The 19,476-nt window shown below is 33.7% G+C and overlaps 1 protein-coding gene across 6 annotated transcripts in view; it reads right to left on the reverse strand.

Annotated features, from left to right (window-relative positions):
- Nucleotides 1-689: 689 nt before the first annotated feature.
- LOC128550330 (secreted frizzled-related protein 1-like) overlaps nucleotides 690-19,476 on the reverse strand; it is a 77,106-nt gene continuing 58,319 nt past the window's right edge. For 4 of the 6 annotated variants that reach the window (XM_053529181.1, XM_053529180.1, XM_053529179.1 and 1 more), the window contains 5 exons: nucleotides 16,100-16,123; nucleotides 12,657-12,734; nucleotides 4,901-5,407; nucleotides 4,014-4,091; nucleotides 690-2,246 (listed from right to left, as the gene is read on the reverse strand). In XM_053529181.1, coding sequence (XP_053385156.1) covers nucleotides 1,918-2,246; nucleotides 4,014-4,091; nucleotides 4,901-5,407; nucleotides 12,657-12,734; nucleotides 16,100-16,123 — 1,016 coding nt within the window. In that variant the 3' untranslated portion in view covers nucleotides 690-1,917. The remainder of the gene's footprint in view (nucleotides 2,247-4,013; nucleotides 4,092-4,900; nucleotides 5,408-12,656; nucleotides 12,735-16,099; nucleotides 16,124-19,476) is intronic. The other 2 variants (XM_053529182.1, XM_053529178.1) reach the window with 1 other exon arrangement.

The raw sequence follows: 19,476 nt of genomic DNA on the forward strand, positions 1-19,476 counted from the left end.
TACTGCTAAGCTAAAAAGAAAACTCGGGAATGCATACAGTATGAAGATGGGCTTACAGGACTCCGGTGCAGTAATTTTGAAGGAAACCAAAGAGAATTCTATTGCTGTAGCTGTTCAAATGGCAGCACGGGTCGTATATATTACAAGTTCAGCATTTTAATATACCAGGAAGACGGTGTTGGCATCATTCCCTAGATGATAACGTAACTCATACAGAATGAATGAATGTGGAAAACACTGTATGTACGCGGTCACTCTAATCTACATATGTCACTTGTTTTCGATATTTTATCAAATTTATTCGTTAGAGTTTCATTTTAGGACATACATTCATAAGAAATCTACCTAGCAAGTTTCGTGCAGCAACAATCCCACCTATTTATTTTGAAACAACAGCAATTGTTTACTTAAAATGTTTGTGTTTCTTAACAACTCACTTATTTTTAGTTGAAATGCTTCGAGGTACTGGGCATGGTAAACTGCTCTACTGATTGACACCGTGATTATGTTTGTCTTATTAAAAGTTTGGAAACTGTATCCAGCACTGGGGGATTGCGCATCGACTTTTTAACAGTGATGTACGCATAATTTTCAAATACACAAATCTATTTAGGTATATTTTCTAGAACTTTAGAACTAACGGAAACAGTATGACTATCGGACTACAATAAAAAAAAAAAAAGATACAGTCATTTTAATAATTTTCTTATAATTTCTGTGGGCACTGTGACATCATCGTCGTGTATTTTGCCATTAAATTCAGTGTGTACATATACTTACATATTAATGAACATATAAATCAAATTTGACCAGTTCGTTATAATTGTTTTAGCTGTTTATTATTAATAGTCTATGTTTAGTAGAAAGAAAGAAAGTCAGTTCAACAGTACACGAAATGGAAGCCGCTGTTGTAGAAGTATGATTTTAAACAATTATTTCTCATTTCTATACTTTTTAGGCTTGTTTATGTTTCCCAAAGCTCTTTAATTGTGATAACGTATGTTTTGAATATTGGTGAGTATATTTATCGTAAGACAATTTATGTTTTACTTTTCAAGATTTCAAATATATTATAGAATAGAGAACAAAGCACATACACATGGATACTTCTGAATCTGGATTTTAACATATATCACCTATCATAATCTTATAGTACCAAAATATACATAACGAAACGTTTAATAAAAAACAATACACATTAAAATAATCAACATTTCATATAGCTATCTACAAAATTCATATCATTAACACAACACATGCACGAAAAATCCTTCGTCAAAACACATACACCTTTTCGCCACGTACGCTCCTTGTGTAACAGGTCATGTCACCTTGTGTAACAGGTCATGTCACCTTGCAGTGAAACCTTCACATCTATGCTAATACTAGAACATTAAATATAACGTTTTCAATATACTGTTTCCAAGGCTGAAGATAATTTCTTACGCCTTTATTCATTTACATTTGTCAAGTAAATATACACCACATCACTTGCTCCAAGCTATTCCTCAAGTAAATATACACCATACCACTTGCTACAAGCTATTCCTCTATTATCACAAAACATAATACGTGGTATATCTGTCATGTTAGACAATACTTTTGAAGGGGTCAGTGCAACTACAATATAATCGCTTTAATTCAACATGTAATTTTAAAGTCTAGAGTCCATTGTCTCACAATTGTACATATTTCATATAAAATGAACATATGTTCACAAGAAATGAATGTCCCACAACGTCACCAACAACACTGATCACAACTATGACACTGATAGCGTTTTTCCACTGCACTGAGCACAAACGATACGTTTTAACCACTTCTCTACAAAGTTATGTCTGAAAGTTTCGTCTTCTTAAATAAAAGAATTGTAACAGCACGTTCATCTACAAATCACAGTCTCATATCATACAGATATCATTCATTCTTCGGTACTCCTGTGCAATCATACCCCTTTTTTATTGCTCTTAAAAAGCGTTTGAATTCACTGTCATTTTCGTCCTCAATAAGGAAATTTAAGACATTTCGCAGACCTTCTTTTTGTCCCATTACAAATAATTTCTTTCCCTTAGCAGCATTCTGACAGTCACAGCTAGAACCCCCAGCAATGACAGGTTGTAATTTCTTTAACTCACGACTCGAGATATTCTCCTGTTTGTAAATATCTTTCGATTTAGTTTTCTTTATTACTAATCTTTTGTCTCCGTTGTCATCCATTTCTATTTTCTTCACTCGCACTTTCATAACTGAAATAAAGTTGAGATTGAGCTTAACGTAGCTTGAAGATTCGTGAAACTGTCGTTATTGCAATGAGAGTTTGAATCAAAATATAACATTAAAATATATTCGACAACAACCATTCTCTTGCAATAGAAAAAAATAAAATAAAACTAGAACTGTCACAGGAGTGACTCATACCCCCACCATACGGTCTTGTCACAGAAGAATGGCAACCATAAGGAATCTTAAAAATACTTTGGAGTACATCATCCTGGGCTTCCACATATAAGTAATACTAGTATAATACTAGTATAGTAATACTAGTAAATATATTAAATCTCTAACATTAGAGATACACTAAAAGTGAATACAAAAAAGTGTCTTACCGACCCATGTTACCACGGAAAAATGTTTTTACTTTTTACATATGACTTATAATAAAAAAGTTAGAAAAAAACCTAAAATATTGAAAATCTAAAAATAGGATTTCTAAAAATAGACTAATTCCTGGAATTTAAGGGGAAGAAACTCAGTACAAAGGTTAAAAAAAGGTTACTTCCCTTTGGCTCTAAGCCAATCAGAATGAGATATAGTGAAAATACATCAAAATTAACCTTAAATTCTAGGTAAAAGGGGACACAATTTAAGAAAAATAGTGTCAGAGTTATGCACCTTGTGTCACATGATGTGGGTGATGAGGTGGAACATCTATTTTAAGTCTGAATCAAATCCATTCAGTAGTAATTGAGATATAGTGAAAATACATCAAAATTAACCTTAAATTCTAAGTAAAAAGGGGCATAATTCATGAAAAATTGGTGTCAGAGTTATGCACCTTGTGTCACATGATGTGGGTGATGAGGTGGAACATCTATTTTAAGTTTGAATCAAATCCATTTTGTAATAATTGAGATATAGTGAAAATACATCAAAATCAACCTTAAATTTAAAGTAAAAGGGGACGTAATTCATAAAAAATTCATGTCAGAGTTAAGCACCTTATGTCACATCATCTGGGTGATGAGGTGGAACAACTATTTTAAGTTTGAATCAAATCCATTTAGTAATAACTGAGATATAGTGAAAATACAACAAAATTAACCTTAAATTCTAAGTAAAAGGGGACATAATTCATGAAAACTTGGTGTCAGAGTTATGCACCTTATGTTACATGATGTTGGCACATGATGTGGGTGATGAGGTGGAACATCTATTTTAAGTTTGAATCAAATCCATTCAGTAGTAACTGAGATAAAGTGAAAATACATCAAAATCAACCTTAAATTCTAAGTAAAAAGGGGCATAACTCATAAAAAAATGGTGTCAGAGTTATGCACCTTATGTCACATGATGTGGGTGATGAGGTGGAACATCTATTTTAAGTTTGAATCAAATCCATTTAGTAATAACTGAGATATAGTGAAAATACAACAAAATTAACCTTAAATTCTAAGTAAAAGGGGACATAATTCATGAAAACTTGGTGTCAAGAGTTATGCACCTTGTGTCACATGATGTGGGTGATAAGGTGGAACATATATTTTAAATTTGAATCAAATCCATTTGGTAATAACTGAGATAATAGATTTCGGGACGCGACGGGACAGGACGCGACGCGACGGGACGTGACAAAACTGACTCCTATATACCCCCCTCAAACATGTTTGGTGGGGGTATAATTATGTGTGATATGGTAATACTTCTTTTAAATTTATGTTTCATTTAACTCTAAGCTACATGTTAATCTCCCAAGCAGAAGTTCTTTTAACTGTGTTAAGATTATAGACACTTACCAAAATTTGAGTCACAATATTTTGTTATCAAATTTTCAAACACCAATGGCTGTTTGCAAGGGATGCATCCTATACCAGCTACAAGAAAAAATAAGTGTGTAACATAACAAATACAAAGAAACTATTAACATGTTTTTGGCCTCTACTTTCTTTTAAAATGTGTTTTTAATTTTAATTCAAAGTTGGGAACAGTCAGACAGATATATCAATAATTCAATAAAACAATTTAAAATGAAATAATGAATATTTGTTTTCTGTGTATTCAATGACATAATCAGACGAAATCTGATATAACCGGACGCCATGTATATTCAACATTGATAATATAAACATTACATAACTATTGATCACAATGCAATTTTCATGGAAATTCACTTCGTAAATGTTAGTGATTTTTTTTTCCTTCTGATAAGTGATTTGCTTCTACTACGCTTGTACACTTGAAAGAGTTTACCACAATAACTGACATACACAAAGCATCGTGAAATACAAAGTAAATTTTACCACTAAATAGATTTTGTCGCGTGCTTGAAGTACTGAACTGATTTGAATAAAAGGTTTCACAATGGATGTCTATGGAGTTTTTGCAACAAAGACACTTCTCACAGTTGTGAATTAAATCAAAATTTAAAAAAATTTAATGTAGTGATTTGGTCTTTTTTGTCATATCTAATATTTATAAAGTAAGACAAGGGTTGCTATTTATTCGTGGCTTGTTTTACGTTTCGAATCTAACATCTCCGTTTTATTTTATGTAAATAAGATATACGACGTGTAGTAGTGACTTTAGATGTGAAAAAAGCAGAAAAAAATGTAACAAAGCTGATTTGTTGGAAACAATGAAAACCATTAGAGAAGTATCGTTTTAAAAATACGATGACACATACCAAAGTTGGCCATAGGATCTTCGTCATCTTTCTTCTTTTTGTTCTTATCCTTATCTTTGCCCTTATCTTTGCCCTTCCCTCTGTCTTTTTTCTTCTTCTTCCTATCCTTACCCGCAACAGGGCCATTCACTGTTGGTAATGGACTACCATTTATACTAAGCCCTCCATTGCTAGCGTCAGTTTGGTCGGGATCGATCTTCACTTTGCAGTCATGACCTTTCCGTATTGCACGAATAGCGCGTTTAAATTCTTTGTTTTTTATCCAGTCACCGACATAGGTTACAACGAATTTGTCGCCCACTTTTGATGCCATAACCAGAGAACTTTTCTTGGCTTTCTCCGCCACTTCGCAGTCGCAATTGGTACCGTTCTGAATAATCAATTTCAAATTTTTCTTATCTTTCTTAGGGATGGATTTTGGCTTGTATGATTTAATTTTGCGTTTCGTAACAAGTAACTTGTCACCATTTCCATCATCTACAACCTTCCTGATTTTAACCTTCAAAACTGCAATAGAAACAAGATAATTCTTTAAAATATATGTACTAAAATCATACACAAAATTTGTCGATAGCGACTAACTTCATGAGTCCATTACCACTGTACAGGCCGATAGCGACTAACTTCATGAGTCCATTACCACTGTACAGGCCGATAGCGACTAACTTCACAGGTCCATTACCACTGTACAGGCCGATAGCGACTAACTTCATAGGTCTATTACCACTGTACAGGCAGATAGCGACTAACTTCATGAGTCCATTACCACTGTACAGGCCGATAGCGACTAACTTCATGAGTCCATTACCACTGTACAGGCCGATAGCGACTAACTTCACAGGTCCATTACCACTGTACAGGCCGATAGCGACTAACTTCATAGGTCCATTACCTCTGTATTTACTGGTAATGCAAACTTTTATTCTCAACAGCAGAGTCAAACAAAATAGCGCCTAAGAATGCTAAAAAAAGTTACTTGTAATGGCCGCTACAGACGATGGAACCTAGCCGTACACACCGATTAAAAAATGAAACATGCCTCTGTCAATTCTACTACATCAGCTCTTACAATCGTCGGCATACAGGACAAGATCTATTTTATTTCTATTTCAAGCCCTGTCATCGTAATTTATGGGTTTGGAATGTGCTCACTAAATAAATTTTCACAACTTCCCGATTAAACACTTACTGAGCAACCAGTTTCTGAAAATATGTGTTTCATACAATAATGAAATAGATATATGGTGTCTGTGTATAGTCAAATATTATTACTCAGAAATGATTCGGTAATCAAGAGTAGCAGTCTGGAAATTAGAGAGAAAATGTATAACAAGATGTAGTACAAGCACTCAGAGACATTGTTTCCTTTTCTTTGCAGCATTTCCCAATAAACACGATGATAAATACAAGTATATGAAAATCTGGTGATTTTTTCAAACATATTTTCTGCAACAGACAAAAATGATATACACTGGAGAAGATAAAGATTGACAACAGAAGCAAAAGTATTTTCATGCATATCCTATGTCAGATGAAATACCGCCATGTATCATTTCAAAATTGGAACATGCAGAAAAATAAAAATGTAAGGGTACACTCCATGGAAGCATTATGCACAACAAACGAAGCGCAAGAGCCACACAACGAAAAATATAACAACTACAGACACAGCAATAGCCGCACATCGCAAACTAAACCAATTACAAACACAGCAAGAGCCACACATCGCAATATAAACCAACTAAAAGAAAACAGCAAGAGCCACACATCGCAAAATACAACAACTACAAACACAGCAAGAGCCGCACATTGCAAAATAAACCAACAAACACAGCAAGAGCCACACATCGCAAAATAAACCAATTACAAACACAACAAGAGCCACACATCGCAAAATAAACCAATAACAAACACAGCAATAGCCACACATCGCAAAATAAACCAACTACAAACACAATCTGTAGTGGAAAAATACGGCAAACGAGTTACAACAAGCACATTTTAATTACAAGAAATTTATTAAGACGGGGTGTGAGAAGGGAAATGGCTATGCTATCATCTGTAGCGGTCTTAAACTCCTGTAAATTGGCATATACGTTCTAAGTATGTATTTCTGTATGTCAACTACACATGCATAACCAACAAAATAACTGAGGGACAATTGTTGAACGGCGAGGATTTTCACCAACTGGATTATTTCGTCACAGTTTACATTTGAACGTGCAGTACGTACTAATATAGGTAAGGGTAGATTTCCCGGAAGCACAGAGCACCACAAACACAGCCACAGAGCCACAAATTTGCAAAGTAGGCCCACAACAAAAAGAAGCTGTAACGGAAAAATATTATAGACGGGTTGCTTCAAAAATCCAACAAGTACATTTTAAGGTTTCGATGGAGGCCTTGAGAAACAAAAATCAAACAACACCAAATCATAGAAAGAAAGAGTTGTTTGACATGAAAATTGAACAGCATGTAAAACATGTATATTACTTTACGAAACAAGTGTCAGTATACTGATATAAACATTGAATTCCGGAAAAGGGCTGCCTAAAGGGGCTCCACTTCCGGACAGTTAAACGCCTTTAAAAACTCACCATTTTCAAAGAACAGTTACACATGTTTGTTTTGATGCATTTGCAATAGCGTGCGAGTGGTGAAATTTCACGTAACAAGGTCGAACATAGTTTTCAGCAATTATTTATCTTTATTTCTTTACAAATGGCATTCATTTACAAAGGGAGACAACTGTTCCAGATTATTTTAAATACAAATGGCATTCATTTTCAAAGGGAAACAACTTTTTCGGATTATTTAAAGTAATCTTTGAGAAAAAGTTGTCTCCCTTTGAAAATGAATGCCATTTGTAAAGAAAAAATGATAAACAATTGCTGAAAACTATGTTCCACCTTGTTACGTGAAATTTCACCACTCGCACGCTATTGCAAATGCATCAAAACAAACATGTGTAACTGTTCTTTGAAAATGGTGAGTTTTTAAAGGCGTTTAACTGTCCGGAAGTGAAGCCCCTTTAGGCAGCCCTTTTCCGGAATTCAATGTTTATATCAGTATACTGACACTTGTTTCGTAAAGTAATATACATGTTTTACATGCTGTTCAATTTTCATGTCAAACAACTCTTTCTTTCTATGATTTGGTGTTGTTTGATTTTTGTTTCTCAAGGCCTCCATCGAAACCTTAATTTTATGCAAAATATAGAAAAAGGGGGAGGAAGAGGTAGGGGCAGAAAGGGCGGGGTTGAAGGGGAAAGTGGAACAAGGATGAATATTCAAAAGGGAATGCTATGTTCCTTAATCACAGTTACCCTACAACGTAAACCACAGTAGCGCAGAAGACAAACACACACACATAACTAACGCACACAGATAAACAAATAGACAAGTAAGATATAACGACACTGTTGAGCACCGCCCAAGACACACAGACGCACACGCACACACATAAGCAGGAAAAAACAACAATCGGACACCGCCTTAGGATTCCGGCAGCCTAAATTAAGGTGGGCACGACAACTTACTCATAGTAAAAGGAGAGGGGATGCCAAAGCAAGGGAGCGCAAATGCAAGGGGAATTTATTTATTTGGGTTTTACGGCGCACCAACACAGTATAAGTTATATGGCGCCAAACAGGACTACAAATTTTGGTTTCACATCTCATTTACATCGAAATAAAAACATGAGGTATGGAATCAAAATTTGCATACCTGCTGGAATCACAGAGTTACAGCAAATCCAAGTGTTAAAACCCTATTAGTCGCCCCGTACGATCATGCATGGGTAAGGCAGTGGTTCCAATTCTTTTCATACACAAATCGTCCCAAAACCACATGGGGCAAATGCAAGGGGAAAGGATTGGAGGGGCCGATAGGGGGGGGGGGGGGGGGGGGGGGGGGAGGAGAAAGAGGAAAGAAACGCTAACAACAAACAAGACGGACAGAAAACAAGTTGGAACGGTCAGTAACCTATTTAAAGGAAACTGGGGGTAAAACTTTATATGTCAATTTAGCAGTCACTTATAAGTAATTTAACACCATACTTAGACGATGTCCTTTTTTATAAAATACTTTTTTGAAAATTACTGTTTTTGGTTGGAGGAGCAAGAGAGCCTTATACAAAACGAAGTATTATCTGTTGCAGGCACTTGAGTTTCGTAGACATCTAATAATAATGGCGGTAAATCTTATAAATAATAACATCCATAAGCAGCACTTTCTTGTGAGTATTGTTTTTTGTTTTTTTATATTAGAATATTTACATCGGTGCAGAGGGTATATACAACCGTATATGTCTATTACTTCGACTTATCCTTTAGTTAACATAACTGACAATGTACAATTTGTGATAAACAATATTGTCACAAATTCATACCAAGTCAGACCATATTATAATATTCATTTTGCCATCCTTGGTTTTCGAAGAACAAAAGTGCACCTTATGGGGACAAACTTGAGTTATAATGAAGCATATCTCCGGGTTTATCTCGAAAATTTACACATTTACAGCATTTTGCGTGTGTTTCTTGACAGACGATTGCTCATTAGCAATTTATGCGCATATTCATAACCAAATCATTCTCTATTACCACTCGTATGTCTGGTATTCCATAATTTCTAATTATTTCCTGGTTGGTTGCCTAATTGCCAATTATATGCTAACTTCTGTCTTATATGATCCACTTATCTGCTGTATATAACAATTCAGTAAAAGCTATGGTAGGAAACATAATATTTTGCAATGAGTAGGTGCGTCAGAATTGTGAATTCCGCCTGTTGTGCCTGTCACTGCTGACATTTTTCTATCAGCTGTTTTGTATCTAGAAGTCTGAAATTACTTTATTGTTAGCTGTATTGATAGACGTGGTTTAAACAATAAATTCAGAAATTTGTAGATAGTACTGCCTCTGGTTTGTATCAGGTAAAGCTGAACTGAGTGTTCTTTGCCTGTAATACATTTTTTGTCTATACTGTATAAAAGTTTCTTTCTGTTCAAGAGACAAACATGGTTGATTTTTATGTTTTACTATGTTTTATATTTATTTCATTCTGAAGTTAAAAATGTCTAATATATTCTGACATTCCACTTGTTAAAAACGATTTTTGTATTTGAACTTTTCTCTCGCAACTGTGGAAAATTGCTCCTGGTTATCCGTTGTTCATTACACAGAAAAAGATCTCCATAGTTCTGCCTTCAATAAGCAACGACATTTTCATGTAGACTGTGTGAATTTTTATATACTAGTATGTACAGAACCCTTTTAGTTTATACATATTATATAATCTAATTCAACACTTAGACCCTTTTTCTCTGAAAACAATTCATTAAACTATTTAGAATTTGTCTTTTAAAATGTTACGTTAAATCAAGAAAAAATGTGTTCAAAGTAACGTTATGTGGTAAAGTGTAACGTATTAAAATGCCATAAAATAATAAAGGAAGGTAATCAAATTGTGAAACGCTACACCCTTAAATTTTACCTCGTACCATATAACTGACCACAAATATACGCAAAGATGTACAAAGAGAAAGACCTAGCACGTCAATCAGTTAACAAGACATAGTGTTTCTCTACTATAAAGCTTAACTTTGTTTTGGAAACTTGACTTTAACTTTGGAAGGAATAAAAACATTGCCTTGGTTTTCAGAGAAATTAGAAAAAATGACTAGATATGCGTGATACTAAGTCAAGGGCCACAATTCTGGTGTGGCGGCTGTATGAAATCCCAATTTAAATGCCAGATGCAAAACTTCACATGCTGAATGACAATTCTGGGAGATTTGATTACTACGGGTAAAATGCTTTTTGAGCAAGATACAAACTTGGATGGACGGAAAAACGTATAGACAAGGGCAACTGCAAGTGCCTCCCGCCCCGCCCCTATCCCCCTCCATTTCTGGAGTGGGAGACAAAAGCTATTTTGATCATTAGAGGCGTAAGAAGGAATAAAAATACTAAGTTGACATTTCGAGTGATAAAAATAAATGAAACTTAGAATTACCTACATTTTCACTATAAGAGGAATTTAAAGAATGCAAAATATACTATATTAGGATTAATGCAATCTTAGAATCTCCGTTTTACCTTTTTCGAGGCAATGGATCGTCATTAGAGATATAACAAGGAAAGGAAAAGAAATCTGTTAGCCTAAAGAAGTATTAGAAGGGAAGAAATATAATTTTAATTTCAGATGTATAAGAAGAAACATATTAATCTTATATATACCATCTTCTACATGCACTGGAAGAAAAGACAATACTTTCTAACGTTTAGAGAATGGGAAATACTTGTGACCCTTACAAGCAGCCCCGCTTGTCCCTTAGAAGCAATATAAGGGGAAAATTTTTGAACCTTGTTTATCGGAGAAGCAATCTTATGAAATAAAGGTGTATATGGCTAATGTGTGCAGGCTTTAACATATTACAGCGCCTTACACTATAGTAAAGTTAATGGGAAACTGCTTCTCGGAAATAATCAGTGTAAATCTAATTAACAGTGACATAATTCGCCAGATGTTTTAATCCTGCGCATTTATATCATAAATCGAAAGAAACCTCATACATTTTCGTTCTTGGCAGGTTGCATTCTGGCAAACTGCACCGATACAAGTATAACAGCTCGTGGAAGCAATTTAATGTTAGAAACATTCGCCTTTGCTGAACACCCTGACTTTATTGCCAAAATTTTCTTAACGATGTCTGGTTTTAAGCGAAATAATTTTTTGAATCAAGATGAATAAGTTGTAGCTAAACATATTGATGTAATAATCTAGAAAGCCAACTCTTGCATATAATTCTTGGATACAAACTGTGGATGTCTTCAAGATTCCAAATATTTCACTTGATCTTCCATATGTATTGATCGACTAATATAAAGAAAGCGATATATTCCCAAATTTAAAGTATCATTATATATACTAGCCAGTTTTCTGAACGTTTTTGCAGTATATTAGATAAATAAAAGATTAGTGCACATGCAAACCAGCAAAATAAAATCAGACTCTGGTTAATTGCCTCATAACAGGATTAGGTATATCCTGTGTTTGCTAAACTTTTATGCAGTCTGCTCAATATGCAACTAAACAAAGTAAGCAGATTCGGACTGATACAGTATAAAATATACATCACTGTTTTCGTATCTTAGCATCAGATTTAAAAGCGGAACTCAGCCAGAAAGTGAAATTAAACTGACTTTATGATATCGGGTACTTCTAAAGCCGCCACGCGGCACGTGGGATTGTCTCATTAAGTATATAAGAATAGCCATGCTTATATTCAATCATCAAAAGTTTATCTAGGCGGAGTTCTATTTTTTCTTGAAGTTCAAAGTAACAAATTATTATTTTATCAGCCTAAAATGTTACATGCAGACGTATGCAGGTAAAACGTAGACGAACTAATTTCTCATTCTGAAAGTTTATCACGTGCGAACGATAAACAGCTGCCATTTGACTGTTTAAATGTGCAACAACTTTTATTTTAATGTTTTGCTAGAACATTTTATTTGAAAAAATGTTTTGATGGTAAACTTTAAGCTGTTCATAAACCGTCTGTAATAGATAAGTCCAACAAATATGATCAAAAATTTGTATAAAAAATATCTAGATCAGTTAAATCAGTTTCTACTTGGATTCTAATATTTACATTGTCGCAACTGTCCGCTATTAACAGAAGATTACAGGAGAACACCCTTATGTTTAAATAATATTTCTTTACTTCAGTTTTTTAGACATAAACTTACCGTATGTGGACCAGCAGTAACTGTCCAGTAAACTTTCAAATGTCATAGGTTTCTTACATGGTTCACACACATTGGCTGCTGTAAAAGAAAATGAAGCACTTTAATTCATACGACCAAAATTTACATTGCAAAGGAACAAAACTTTTCCATTCCTGTAAGCACTTATTGGAGTTTCTTTCTTATCATATATAATTACGATGCTATTAGAAAATACATAAGTAATAAATTAATTACGAAGGACAAATTTAATTGCGTATTTGTGAGATCAACGTTGCGGAAAACAAATTTTAAACAATTGTGTAAATAAGCTTATCATTTGATTGCAAAAACGCATCAGTAAACTAGTTAAACTTTGAATTGTACATATTCAACTTCCAAGTTTTGATCTACTGCTTCAGAGGATCGACAAATCTATCAGAATGTCTTTGACAGCCTGGGATTATTAGTATTTTACTTTGGTTTAAGAAAAATGAAAATTGCAGCAGTTGATCTATAATTATAAATGAAAACAATTTACAATATATAAATAGCAAAAAAGAATATTTCGCGGTTAAATTCTTGTAATCAGTTGCCCACACAATTCTCCATTTATTACCGAGCTGAAAATTTTACAGCAAATATTACACTCGAAAGAAATTGTTTCTTTGAGAACACTTTTAACCCGAGAAAAACATAATTCAGCATTTTTATGAGTGCACTTTCGAATTTGAGTGTGGCAGTGCCATTTCGGTAAAAATCCTCAGTTCAAAGTCTTGTAAGCTTTAAATGGAATTTTAGAAATGAAAATGACACTTTCGGCAACATATTTTGTAAGCTAAATGAGAAAAAAAAAAGTGAAAACTGTATGTGGTCGTTTTCAAATGGCTTTTTTTTTATATACTGGTCTAATGCTCATGGTTATCGCTAAACGAAGATTCTTTTTATTTTAAGAAAAATAAAACATTAGAATTATCAATTTGCTAGAATGGAATCTGAAATTCTCTCAGCCAAGACATGCAAAATATGATCCAACAAAAACTTTGTTCTAATATGCCATTAAAATACCCTGAATCACTCGTTTTATCACGGCAAGGTGTGCTCTTCTCGTCTGAAAATTTAAAGTATGTTTCATACGCTTTAAAATCAATTCCGTATCTACGTTTTGCAAACTCTCCTTTTTCAAAAAAAGAAAAGAAAAAAGAAATAAAATTAATAAATTACAGGGATGGAATCCGAAATTTCCTCACCCAAGACATGCAAAATACGATCCTTCAAAACTTAGTTCTTATTTAAATGGCTCATCGGAATACCACAGGAATGATGATGTCTGATACCGTCCATGCAATAGCAAAATATTGCAGAGAAAGTACATACAGACGCTTTTAAATCTTTTTTATGTTAGTATAAAAATAAAGCGATAACGTTGCTTCAGATAAAAACGTAGTGAGGCCAATGAACGCATGAAAAGAATATTGTTTTCGAAAGGATTGTTATAGATTACATTGAACGAAAGTTCAAAGAAGTACTCTTTCACTTCTGTCATAATATTATTGTGAGCTAAACCCTCTATGAATACGATGACTGTGTAGAATAGGTTTTGGCTGAGATGCTAAAAAAGGCAAAACGTTTTTGATAACGTAGAGGAAAATATTTATGAATTGTTCCACAACAGTCACTAGATAAAAGAAGCGACCTAATAAGAAAGTGATATTTTAAACGATCCATATTTGAATTCAATTGAACGTTATTCTACACCTTTTGTTTATGCGGTGATAGGTATACTGTAAGTGTCAAGCATGTCCTAGTTTTTGAATTTTACAAATAAAAATGCGAATCTATCATTTCATTTCAATGAGTATTCAATTGTACTTTAATTATAGTATTTCAAGTCAACATTCGTGTCTGGAGAATTTCCTGAATTACTCTGAATATAAAAAATATTTCAAAAATAATACCATAGTGTTCATACAAGTAACTTTTTAAATCAATTAATATTTCAGTAAAAATTCAGATTTTCCTAAAAACAAATGACTTTAAGTATATAAGACATTTAAAAGAAATTTGTTTAAATTAACTCAAAAGGAAAAGTAATGGTCAGTATTATATACTGCTCGGTCAGTATTATATACTGCTCATAAAAAGTAATAATATGAAAAGTAATACAAAAAGTAATATAAAAGTAAAGACTACACAGTATATGATAAAAACAATAAAAGTTACAGATCTAAATGTTAGACATTAACTATATAGGATTTTTATGGTGTTCTAGATCTACATTCGCTCTTAAAATAACTACTATCATATCTATTTGCAGTTGTATAAATCTTTTATCATAGGTTTACCGATACTGGAATCTAAAATTTTGACAGAGGTGAAGGACCCGTAGAACAATGGACTGACAACAATAACAACGTATGAATGTTTTCATCTCTCCTTCACCTTTGTTGGCATCTATTCTACATCTAAACGTCTCTTGTGTTAGATATGAGAGACAGATTGTCCTACCAACAGCGTTTTAGTTTCTGTCAGACTTCATCAACGAGATTCATAACTGTACAAAATCAATATACTATAGAACTGAATTGCTGATTTATTTCAACTGTTTTCTGACTTTAAGGAGTTTTGAATCAGAATTATGTTTTCCAAAAGAAATGATCTCACAACATTGATTAAACAAAAACATATCCTGGTCACGGCACCAAAATATCTCATCAAATATATTCGCGCTATTTCTGACAAGTGATAAGCCTGACAAACACTAGTCCCCGCGTTGAATTTTGGACTAGCCTCAAAACTCCAATTATGATTTCTGGTTGCAGTAATGACAAAGGCGTATTCTGAGACTAGTCTTCAAACACAATTATATTACATTGAAGCCTTTTGTGTTTCTTTATTGTTCCAACACGTTCTGAAAGCTGTCCCAATTTCAAACGAAAAATGCTTTGTATGTTCTACACATTTGTATAAAATTGATATAAATCTGATATCTTCAAAAAAGAAATTTGGAAATCGCATGCCAGTTACAGGAACGTGCTGGAATTTGCTTTAATAAATTGAATTTTAAAAAAGTGCACAGACGTCATATCAAAACCTACACACGATTAGAATTACATTTAAGAATCAGTTTAACTTTGAAATAATTTTATAGGAGATAAGTAGATAAAATGCAGATATTTTTATCACATGTTTTACTAATGTATGCGTATAAATACGACCAGATGGAGGTCTTTGTGTCATAAGTTGCAAAGAATTTGTGTATTGCGTCACGCTGAATATCCAGTAAGTTTTTCATGACGTCCGTTAGTATAAATATAAAATAAAACAAAAAGGCTATATAAGGCTATATAACCTTTACTTTATAAAGGGTGTATATTTTGACGATAAATAAAAATAAGTTAACTGATATGTAAAATAAATACACAAGAAAAAAACGGGACGAAACGGTGATTATGATTTTAACTTACCAGCGCTTGTGTTCGCTCCGTTACCTTTACAAAATATATACACAATATGGTGAGCAAAATGGTGATGAAAAAGCATCTAGATAGTTTCATATGAGGCGTGTTTCCTTCAGCTGTTCGAAACAATATAGACGCTCTATGCACAGAGAGACTAATATTCATATGGGTTCTAGCATTTCCAACACCCAAAAAACTTTAAAAGTGATACAAAGTACACGTCAGCAACATTTCATTAATCTTTACTAAAGAATTTTATTTCAGTTTCTTAATCAATCAAAAACCTTTTGGTAGAGTAACGAAACCTTAAACCAGAAACTCCTACTGTGTGATGTTAGGACAGAAAAGTGTGAGTTTTGTAATGGCACTTGACAATCGAAAATATGTACTGAACTTACGGACTAAAAACGAAAAAAAAATAACGTAAATATTCAGTTTAATATTAAATGGTTAAAAGTAACATTTCCTTATTACAGTGAAAGTTTGTAACGACATATTTGAATATCGAATGTCCTTCATGTATATGAAAGTGTTAGGCTAGAGGACAAAACCTGACATAACATCTTTGACCTATAAATGTGGGCTTGACCTTGGAGCTGGGGATCGAAGTGTTATCGTTTTATGTTTAATGTTTGTTTCAAGTTATCTGAATATCAATCAATGTAGGAAAGTACAAGAAAAATGAAGTAATGACCTGTAAGGGTGATCTTCACGCTTAGGCTAGGGATATAGGTCTTGCAGACAACACTTTGTCTAGTTATGTAACTACAATGTATTTGTGTCATGCTACTTGCATTTTCCATTACTGCTCATGAACAGACTCAATCAAACCGAGTCTGCAATTTTCACTTTTGCCTTGTTCTCGGTGCTTCCGAGGGATCTACTTTTCAGATTTTATTGAATATCCATCCATTCATACTAAAGTTTCATACTGCAATTTTAAAATAGAGACATGGGTCTTGCACGCAGCAAGCTGAATGTTTGTGTGAAGTTATTTGAATATCCATGCACACATAAAATGTTATAGAGTAGACTGGAAAAAATGGGTTTAAATCTTTGGGATTTGGACTTTGCTTGCGACACGTCGTCTTAATTCACAACCCGTCGCAGCACAACAAAGTTATAACATAGTTGTGTGCACTGACATACGGACGAATGCACGCATGCATAAAAGCACGCACGCATGGACACGAGTAACACTACACCAACCCCCTTCCTCATTTTTAAAGGTGGGAGCATAATATAACTAGAGGTACAAAACAGTGGTTTATCCAAATTGAATTTGTTTAATACTACATATTCCATTCCATTCTATTCTAGTCAAGTGCATTTGAGCATGTTTGTTTAGATAGCTGAAGGAAACATACCTTTCATAGCAGTATTGTCTCTGGTAGATGTCATTTTAGGAACATAAATATATACACTATTTACTTTTTCATTGTTCCTTCGCACTCAAAATGACTATCAAAGACGGAGATAGATACTGCGAAGTTTTGGAACTATCTAAGAATAGCACATGTATACATAATGAGAAAAAGATGACAGGAGAAGCATGACAGATATAAATACAAGAAACAGAAATGCGAGAAGCAAAGGAAAGAAGGAAGTAATAGCAAAACAGGTCATTAATTTTGTAGAAATTTTCATTTTTAGTTTGAAATCGGTCCGCAAAACTTTTCTATATACAAAGATGGCCTTGAAGGTCCTACATCATTAATCAGAGTTCACAGCCTAAATAGGTGTAAGGTTATAACAAGAACCATTTCTGCCAAATTACTTTGAAAACTGCCCTGCATTCAGAAATGATTTTTAAAGGTTTTCCTAGGGAAAACTAGACCCGTCCTTGACAGCCATGTATTTCTTCTTAACAAATCAAGATGGCGTATAATGATTTTAAAGGAGGATTCCTGTAAAATGCTTTCAAAACGGAAGACGGACGGCAAGTGATCAAAATAGCTCATCCCGAGCACTTTGTGCTCGGATGAGTTAAAAGCCTGTATCTGATCCTCGTGAATGAATGATCCACATAAATGAATGAAAATTAACGTAACATTTGTGAATTCTTAATGTATATAAATTCGTTGAAATTTGTTCCTGTTGTTACTGCGGGAAGTTATTTACTTATATTGTCGATGCTTGTAGTCGTCTTCCTTCTTCATGTATGTTTGTTACATCTGTGTTTTTATTATTCCATTAATTCTATTTGCATATAATATGAGTGTACAGTAAGTCTGTAAGTATATAGGTACTCATGAAAGTGTTGTATGTGTGTATGTGTTCTTTGAAAGTGGCTTTTCTTGTTTGACATGTAACGTTGGTTTCTGAAGTAGGTCACTTGACCATAACACGAGATGATCTACGAGCACCTTAAAAATGATAAGCCGTACAAGAATCATGTTGAATCATCAACAGAACGACATACAGAGAACAACAAGATCCGTTGATTCAACATTGATATTCGTAATTAATCCATTAAAGGCTAAAGACGAGATATACATGGAATTATGGTTCCAAACAAATATACATACACAAATTTAAATGTAATTTATACAATTTAACACCTTTTAGTCAAAAAGTGCAGTATTATAAAAGCGTGATTAGGTACGCCATAAGTAAGATGAAAGGTATAAATACGATCTAAATTATTTTGAAATGCAGACACTTGAAGAGAACACGAGTCAGTTCCAATCCCAGTTGTTATTTCGCATTGTTGTTGAATATTTATTTTACAGTACTTTGTTATCTTTTATCTTCAACCTGTAGACTGAAGTACTTGTTCGCCTCGCAGCAGACAATCGTGTTCCGTGTGAGAGACACAAATGATTAGAAAAACAGGTCTGCGATAGAAATACTTCTTCCCAAAAACTTAAAACGCGTATCGGTAATATATTTTCTCCTACGTAAACAGCCCGTGGCAGCGCATTTGAAAAGTCGCACACGTTCATTTCTTTTAAAATACTTTTGCGATCGTATCTTTCAGGTATTTTGCAACTGTTCAAGAGTTTCACTACCTGAATAATTTCGAGATCTACGATATAGCAAATATTCATTCAAAAATCACATAAACTCAAAATCTTCAAGATCTTGTATTTAAATACCATTTGTGCAGTTAACTGCTGCTTTATGTGGGGGATCAAACACACGCACACAAGTAATTTCGTCATAAAAAGCCTATAAGGATATTAATCAATTTTCTGGCAAAATGAATCAATTGTTGTTTTTGATAGAGGTATTTCATAGTGTGTGAGGTTTTCAGCTTGAAACACAAACGATCCATTAATCATGATGTTTTCTTGGTTCTGTTAAGGATTATCATAATATACGCCATAAAATAATACCAAAGCTTCTTTTAAGCAAATTGATTTCAAATGCGACCTTGTATG

The sequence above is a fragment of the Mercenaria mercenaria genome, chromosome 17, assembly GCF_021730395.1.
Source record: "Mercenaria mercenaria strain notata chromosome 17, MADL_Memer_1, whole genome shotgun sequence".
In the NCBI taxonomy this organism is placed as follows: Eukaryota; Metazoa; Mollusca; class Bivalvia; order Venerida; family Veneridae; genus Mercenaria; species Mercenaria mercenaria.